The sequence below is a fragment of the Formica exsecta genome, unplaced genomic scaffold, assembly GCF_003651465.1.
Source record: "Formica exsecta isolate Colony F162 unplaced genomic scaffold, ASM365146v1 scaffold26, whole genome shotgun sequence".
In the NCBI taxonomy this organism is placed as follows: domain Eukaryota; kingdom Metazoa; phylum Arthropoda; class Insecta; order Hymenoptera; family Formicidae; genus Formica; species Formica exsecta.
This window is the reverse complement of record NW_021849866.1, coordinates 3075259-3083534: the sequence shown is the minus strand read 5'-3', so window position 1 is coordinate 3083534 and position 8276 is coordinate 3075259. Positions and strand designations below refer to the sequence as shown.

Sequence of the window (8276 nt, the reverse complement as noted above, 5' to 3'; positions counted from 1 at the left end):
AAATAAATATAATAAATATACACCAAAGAAGATAATTTTATGTACAGGAAAGAATGAACTGCAGATCCTGCTTATGACTCTACATGACCACACAGGCGGGTCTAAATAATTTTTTTTAAATAAATATACACCAAAGAAGATAATTTTATGTACAGGAAAGAATGAACTGCAGATCCTGCTTATGACTCTACATGACCACATCATTCACACAGGCGGGTTACTTATCCGTCAGCTGCGCCGAAAAGATTATCTTACTGCTAAACGTGATAAACAATATGATATTATCACGGCTTACTTACAAGCACACAGCGCTAAACGATGTAAGTAAATATTTCCTTTTAAATATTTTTAATGCGTTAATACATAAAAACTATTTAGCATTTAATATGCAATGCTTATCGTGAACATTTAAATTTTACAACATAAAATTTCTTGTCACGTGTGTATAATTCTAAGGAATAATTCAAGCAATTTATTATTAATATTAATCTTTAATTTGCCCGATCCCATCATTATTAAATTAATGTGTCTTAAAAATCATCAATATTTGTAAACGAAAGAAGATACAAAATATCTTTCTTTATATAATTATTCACCTCTTGTTTCGTAAGACATTTTAATTATGCAGAGAGGAAACCGTCTATACTCATAGCATTATTAGTACCGTTCGGTTCGAAGATTTTCGGCGCAACATTTTCTCTTAAAGTTGTTGGAAGACCTTTGTTGTTTCCCAAAGATATATTGCCTGCTATTACAAATTTATAAAGTAACATAAATAATACTTCTGGGGAAAAGAACCTCTCTATTTCGGACCAGAAATATCCTATAAGAACTGTTAAAAAATACAAAAGCATTGTCAGAGCACACAAACCTCAGGTTGTGGAAAATTAAAGAAACTTCCCTTGAATATTCCCTGCTTCTTTACTCTTTAAAATAAGTACAAAGTTTAGAGTATACTTAAACACAGAATAATCTTTCACGAGGCATGCGATTCTCATTAAGAGAACAGTCAATTTAGTCTTGAAATATATGATTAAGAATATTATCGATATTTAATTTGTAAAGCAGTATTTTATTCTCTCATCTGAGCTCTATTTTCCCTTTGCAACGTAATACGTTACAGAAATTCTTTCGCTTTTTGCGTTTATATCATCATATTATGTTCGTACTATTGTCAGCGATGAGTGTCATGCAAAGAATGTGAGCTAGAAAAATCCGGCGTAATATATACCGGCTCAGCTGTCGAGACTGTTCTCGGGGATCCGTCTGGGTGTCGCGAAAAAATCGCGGCGTCAAGTTGCCGTTGCCGCGAAGAAACGAGCTTTCATATGCGGCGATGCGGTGATCAATAATTAGACTTTGCCGCGTCTCTCCGCCGGAGCATGGCACGCATGCTCCGCGTACGAAGTTCCGACGTGGCCGTCATTGATAAAGTTTCGATGCTGTTGCGCTCGCGCCGGCGGAGGATATATGCGGAACTTTTCTCGTGTCGGTCCTTTCCACGACTTACCCGGCGTTCAGCCGGCGCGATGAACTCGAAGGATGAACTTTGAGATGAAGAATGCGCGCGAGACGGCGCATTTTTTGTCGTAAAGGAACAATTTTGTCATAAACTTTTCACACAAATACGTACTCTGTGTTTGTATATTTACCTACAATTCAACTTGGTTTTTGTTGTATACAAAAAATTCTCTACTGAGCTTTTTGAAATTGCATTGCAATTGTGAACGTTTATATTTATATTAACTGCATAATAATCAACAAATTGCAAATATATAATTACTATATTTTGATAAATTTTTTATAATTGAGTCGATCATAAGAAGCTATGTTTGTTTTTAAATTTTGTGCTTATTTTGCCCTTTTTATAGTTTTATTATTGATTTTTGAGATAAAAACAGAAAATAAAAACACCCAAGTCGTATCTCATTTTAACTCCTATCATATTTAACGAATCCATACATCAACGAATCATTTATAACGAATGATACCTTCACTACAGTTTCTTTAGATCGTTCTACTGCCGTTCTGCTATCGTCCGTGATTTATTGATCTCACGTATTTTTGAACCACCTACCATTTCTATACGATAGAATAAGATAGATTCGATACCTCGGTCCGACGCGCAAATATTATCTGTATGAACTTTCTTTCCGTGCCATTAACCCAGTAATGCCGGAAGCGCACCTCTGTTCTCGTACCAAATGAGCATGTAATGAACTACACTATACGGAAATTTCCTGATGTTCAAAACGATTATTATGGATTGTCTGAATCACGTTTTCCATAATGTAACGCTTGTAACGCTTGTATCTGTTCATGACTATTCAAATAAGTTTCATATATTACATACGTGTGTAATAAAAAATTGTATTTTTAAATGTGTAGCAAAATTAAAAAATTAAATTCGAAATGATATAAAATAATACAAAAGAAAATATGAATTCTTTAGAAGTTTTCAGATTATTTATGTTAATTTCATTTAAAAAAAAAATTAGCAAAGATGTAATTAAATTGATGTAACGTAAAAGTCATGTGTCTCTCTCCTTACATAGCGAAAAATTATAATCTCAAGCGTAGAATTATAGCTTTTATTTATAATTAGTTCCATTGAAATTTATCTTCGTTGATTACTGGTTAGCAGCTGCATGTTATTAACAAATAGAAACTCAGCATTCTACACGGATCGAATTGGGTTAAATCTACGTCATGAACATATCATTTCCTCGTGACGATTTACGAATTCATGATTCGCATCATAAGTATTTCGATAATATTAGTCATAAAATAAAAATATTATGTTACTGAAAAAATCGAATATAAACATAATGTTTATTCTATTTAAAAACGTAAAAATTACATTCGCATTTATGTGAATATCAATCAAAGAGATACACGATTCAACAGATATACATCCTTCGATTTCTCGTAACAATGCTAACTATTTTGAGTGACCTATAAAGGAATGAAATCAATGAAGACGTCAATCCTTAACCCGCGAATGTTCTCATCAATAAACTATCTTGTGTCTAACAATGAACTCTGTTTTTTCAAGAATTGATAAATGAAGAAAATACGAATTAGTAATTTTACGAATTTCAAATAAAAAAAATATACAAATGCTTTTTAGGTTTAATTGTATGTCAGGAATTTTTTATTTATAATAATCATTAATTTTGTCATAAATAAGTCACCACATTTCCCAGTTTATTTTACAGTTTTAATTAACATGCGCGATGTTGTATCGTTATTACATTTTAAGAAATAATCCATCGCAAAGATGCGTGCTTTTGCATATAGGCGCGAATATATAATGAAATTTCTATAATAACATGAAACCTTGAATATAATCCTCATGTTTGCTTGATCTAATAATCTCTCTTCGTGAGAAGTTACGCATTAGATAAACTGGCGTTACGCTGCTCCACTTAATCGAAGCCTGTAGCCATTAATCTTTTTACGGATGAACTATTCAGTGTAATAAAAATTTAATTACCCGTGTATCGCCCACTACATCGCATGCCGATATTTATTACGGCGTATAACTGTGAATACGTTAGTTACTTCGAGTATGCTACATCAATCTTTTCCATTTAAAATGACAACTGAGCGCGTCATGCGCTTGATGAACTTTAATGCTTTAAATATTTTATTCAAACTGTCAAACAAATTAATGATACTGTTTCTTAACATAACAAAAATCGTATTTTTTAGATTAAGTCATTTGATTCTTATCTTTTGATATTATCAATTATCAATAATCGGTAAAATATAATGAATAAAAAAATAATAAATTAGTTATAAATGACACACGTTTTTGAAATGTAAATATAAATGCATAGAGATATTATATAAGCATAAAACTTTTTGTTTTATTAAACATTCAATGAGCATTCTAGAAGATTAGACTTTTTGTAAAAGGAAATAAATTACATTATGCAATATATATATATTTAAAAAGAATCAAATTTTTTCGATAAATTTCCGAGATATATTCAGCGCATCCAAATCGAAGCGAGGCAGTCTCGAGCATATTCTTCTTGAAACGATCAGATGCACGGGGTTGAAAGAATGCACGACGCGGAGAAATCGCGCGGAGCGCGTGCGTGGTGACGGGAGTGGCACCACTCTCGCTACGGGGTTGGAACGGTGATTCGTGGAACAACGGCGTTAGTGCTTGCTGCAGGATTTCACGAGTAGGCAGCCACCCCTCGTGGCAAGCACCCCCTCGTCTCGTCGTTAATACCGCGAGGTTTGTGCGCGCGCGCATGTCGCTCTGTCTATCCGTTGCCGTTCAGCTGACTCGACGCATTCGTCGTACAAAGACGCTCCTCCAGATATTTGGGACAGCTGTCGGAGCGTCGTCGCGACGCCGACGTCGCGAATTTTGCGGATCTATCGAGTGTGCTGTCGAGTGCGCGGCCAACCGGTTAAGAGACGCGTGCACGAAGCGCCCGTTCGCGTTTCCGGTGCTTTCTTAAAATCGTATCGCGCGAGAGACAGATATGCACGTTGAGGTCGTTCGCTCGTGGTGCATTCGTGGCGTCATAGTGTGTGCGTATCAATGTATATCGAGATAGTGCCGTGCGACATAATCGACGACGACGATCGTCTAATAGCGCGCTGTCGATTCTTGTGGTAAAGATGGTACGATCCGACGACGTTTTATTTTCGCTATGTCAAGATGTTAAAGCACCATGTTTATTTAATGTCATCTGCCGCGAGTAAGTATGTGGATCAATTGTCTTGATCAACCGATGGACCAAAGTCGCGATTGAAGCAGCTTGAACAACGATAGAGTGCACGTTTAAATCACGCTCACTTCATAAATACGTGCATTTAATAGGAAAATTTGTGTGTCGCATATTAGGTTAATCTCGTGGGAACGATAAGGCTGCTCGTTTAATTTCTAGAACAATCTGTATTCAGGTTTCAAAAAAATAACAGAAAAAAATAATAAAAAGAGATAGAGATAAAGATAGATAGATAGATAGATAGATAGATAGATAGAGAGAGAGAGAGAGAGAGAGTAGCTAAAAAAATAAAACATATTAAATAATCAAAATTAAATCGTGTTTGACAGGAAAACTGATCTTTAAAATTTTTAAGTTATATTATAAAGCATAAAATAACTATAGAAAATAAAATTAAACAACTATAATAATAATTTTTAATATTTATGAAGATTGTTTTCTTTCTGTACAGTATCGTTCAATCAAAATTAGTACAAGTGTTTTTTTTTTGTACTGTTTAAAAGGCAATATCAAATTTTCTTCAATTTCCAATTTGCTCCATATATTTGTATATAAAGACTTTGGATTATATTTTGATTGATGTCAAATATTCGTGGGATATAAACTGATTGGCACGAGTTCCTGGCATTTCATCAAGAAAATACGAAATCGCCAAAAAATTAGCAGTCGATCAGTGTACATCTTTTCCGGAGTAGACTTAAGCATATAAAATTGAAAGTTTCTCAAAGTTTCTGCTTCGTTTTGCTTCAAATCAATAAATATGGCCTTGTACAATGATGAAAAATTTTAATTGCTAGATATATCAGTTTTATATCCATATTTAGGTCGTATCAAAGCGGAAGTCACTTAATGTGTAAAATCACAGTTACGACAACCGTGACTGATTTGAAGCATGCACGCTTCTCACTCTCCCGCTTATGTTGCACGCACAAGCGGTTTATTTTCATCGACATAGAAATCGCGATTCCAAAAACTCAACATTTTCTTTTTAATTTTCTTTTTCAATCTTACAGATTCCTGTAAATGAAGTCTAGTTTCTCGAAACTTGATGATCAGTTAAAATGTATCTGATAATTTTGCACAGCAAAAGGAATGCAAGATAAATGACTGAACATAAATTCAAGTTAAGTGCTGCATATATCTTCTTAATTGCATTGTAATCGATTAGTCGCGATCGGATTAATTACTCGAGCATTTTATCGGTTTCATCAACCGCGGGTGAAGTAAAAATCGATTTTGTTATCGGCTTTAGCCGCTCTTATCATGGTTATCTCGATTTCCCAAACAAACTAGCACAAGGTTTTTATGTGTTATGTATATTAAATATATTTTAAAATTAATGCAATATATATATAATTAGCAAATTCGATACGCAAAATGAAATTATATGAAGGAATCTCTCACGATCTACAGACGTATGTATTTCACGCATATGTAATGTAGTACATTGTGATGCTTGTAACAGGTGGTATAGATATATACATACGGCATAGAAACAACGCGAAAAGGAATAATTCCACAATATATCTATTATCCAAAGGAACGAATTTTATTTGATATAAAGAGATAACAATAATAATTAAAATATGTTACGTTATATGTAATATTATATATAATATATTAAAATTTGATGAATATATTATATATTAATATTTCTATCTTATATGTAGTGTTTATGATAGTATTGTTACCAATCATATATTATGACTAAATCACATTTAAATTAGATAGCAATTATTATTGTTCCTTATTGCTATTATTATTGCAACTAATACTTTTATTTATCTCTCTCCCCTCCTTCTCTCTCTTTTATAAATTACTTTAATAATATATTAAATGATATATTAATATAAATTCACATATAATCAAATTAATTTAATGTCAAAAAAATGTGTTTTTGCTAAATACAATATGATACTTCTATACGCGATTAAGTCAGCGGATCGATCGGCTTTTCAGAGTTATAGTAAAAATATCGCATGTTCGAAAGGAGCATCGCGATACGTTACAAATAAAAAGAATATCGCTAGAATAAACCGACGGACGACCGATCATGAATCACGAGAACGGTTGAGAGCATCGTTGGTGCGATATAATAAGAGACAGGAGAGATGAAAGTGAAAAGATGAAGAAGAGAGAGTGGCGCTTCTAATTGGAGAATGAACGGATTTTTCAACTCACTCAAAAACCTCGCGTCCGGTGCCGCGTATGCTACCGGCTCTGCCTCGAGATACGAAGGGCTGGAAGGTGAAACGGCAGTTTCTGTACATCCATCTCGCATGTTAATGTCTTCTCATATTATACATGTACATAGCACGTAATTAGCTTTGTAAACCACATACATACACATTAGCTCGGGAGCTAAATGTTGATAGATTAAATTCTGTCAAATATTGCTGTAAGAGCATAAACTACATCACATCCGATACATGCTATAACATTAATAGCATTAACTTAATATACTATAAAGAGTATCATGTAGCTTAGCCTGCTTGGCTTTCAGCTATAGATATTAATCTTTTTATTTCCAAGTGTACTATAACATAAAGTATAAAATAATTTCAAGAGCCTTACTTTTCTCATTGTTGTTAAGGAAATCTAAAAGTATAATAACTTTATGTGAAAATTCAAAATAAAAAAAGATAAAGAAGTGTATTGCGTAAACGAAAATTTTTGTTTAATTAAAGTATTTAGTTAAAATACTTACAAGATAAAATCATGTCTTTATTATAAATATTAATTAATTATAGATATTATTTGTCTATGTACAATCGAGATTTTATATGTACATAAGTATGCGTATGAATTATCGTGAAGCAAATCTATTTATTCGTAGACAAGATTATCAAAATAAACTACTGCAACATATGTATTTGTCGCAATTTCCATACTGGGCACAATTCGTATTTCAAGTTAGAACGTTATATGTTTGTCAACGCTAGAGTATCTGTAAAATTTAGTGCATGGCACAATTTAATTTGTGACTAACTCGTTGCGCTTTGTATTCCGATGCTATTTCATAGTGGTAGTAAAATTTATAGCAGTGTAACCATGTCTTTACCTATAATTTGTAAGCCACTTCAATCATAAATTCCAAACAGCATACATTTGACTCAATGTTGTATAGTAAACATTTTAAGTAAAGTTTGTACAAAGGGTAGAAAAACATCTATTTATTTTATTATAGTAACGCAAAGCAAATATTTTTATTTTTATTTTGTGCAATTTCTAGAAATGCAGAAATTTGTGGTGGAGCAATAAATAAAGCAATAAAAAATATAAAATAATATACATAACAATCTAAAAATTCTCACGAAATACTTTTGATATTGCATCAAAAAAGAAAAATAATAATACAATAGAAAATACAAATTGTTACAATAGCAGAAATTATATTGATTTCATACTTCAGCGCGTATATCTGGCGTAGTTTATTCAACCATTAATAGAATTCCATCGTAATCAAGCCGCGCTCGTTCGTTTGTAAAACACTGCGAGATGACAATAAGCAATATTGCACTG

At 32.7% G+C, this 8276-nt stretch overlaps 1 protein-coding gene across 2 annotated transcripts in view; it reads left to right on the top strand.

Moving 5' to 3' along the window:
- LOC115236747 overlaps positions 1-8276 on the top strand; it is a 29281-nt gene that overhangs the window by 7057 nt on the left and 13948 nt on the right. The window contains exon 3 of one of the 2 annotated variants that reach the window (XM_029809402.1): positions 156-320. In XM_029809402.1, the coding sequence (XP_029665262.1) occupies positions 156-320 (165 nt within the window). Of the gene's footprint in view, positions 1-155; positions 321-4106; positions 7002-8276 lie in introns of those variants that run through there. The other variant, XM_029809403.1, reaches the window with a different exon arrangement.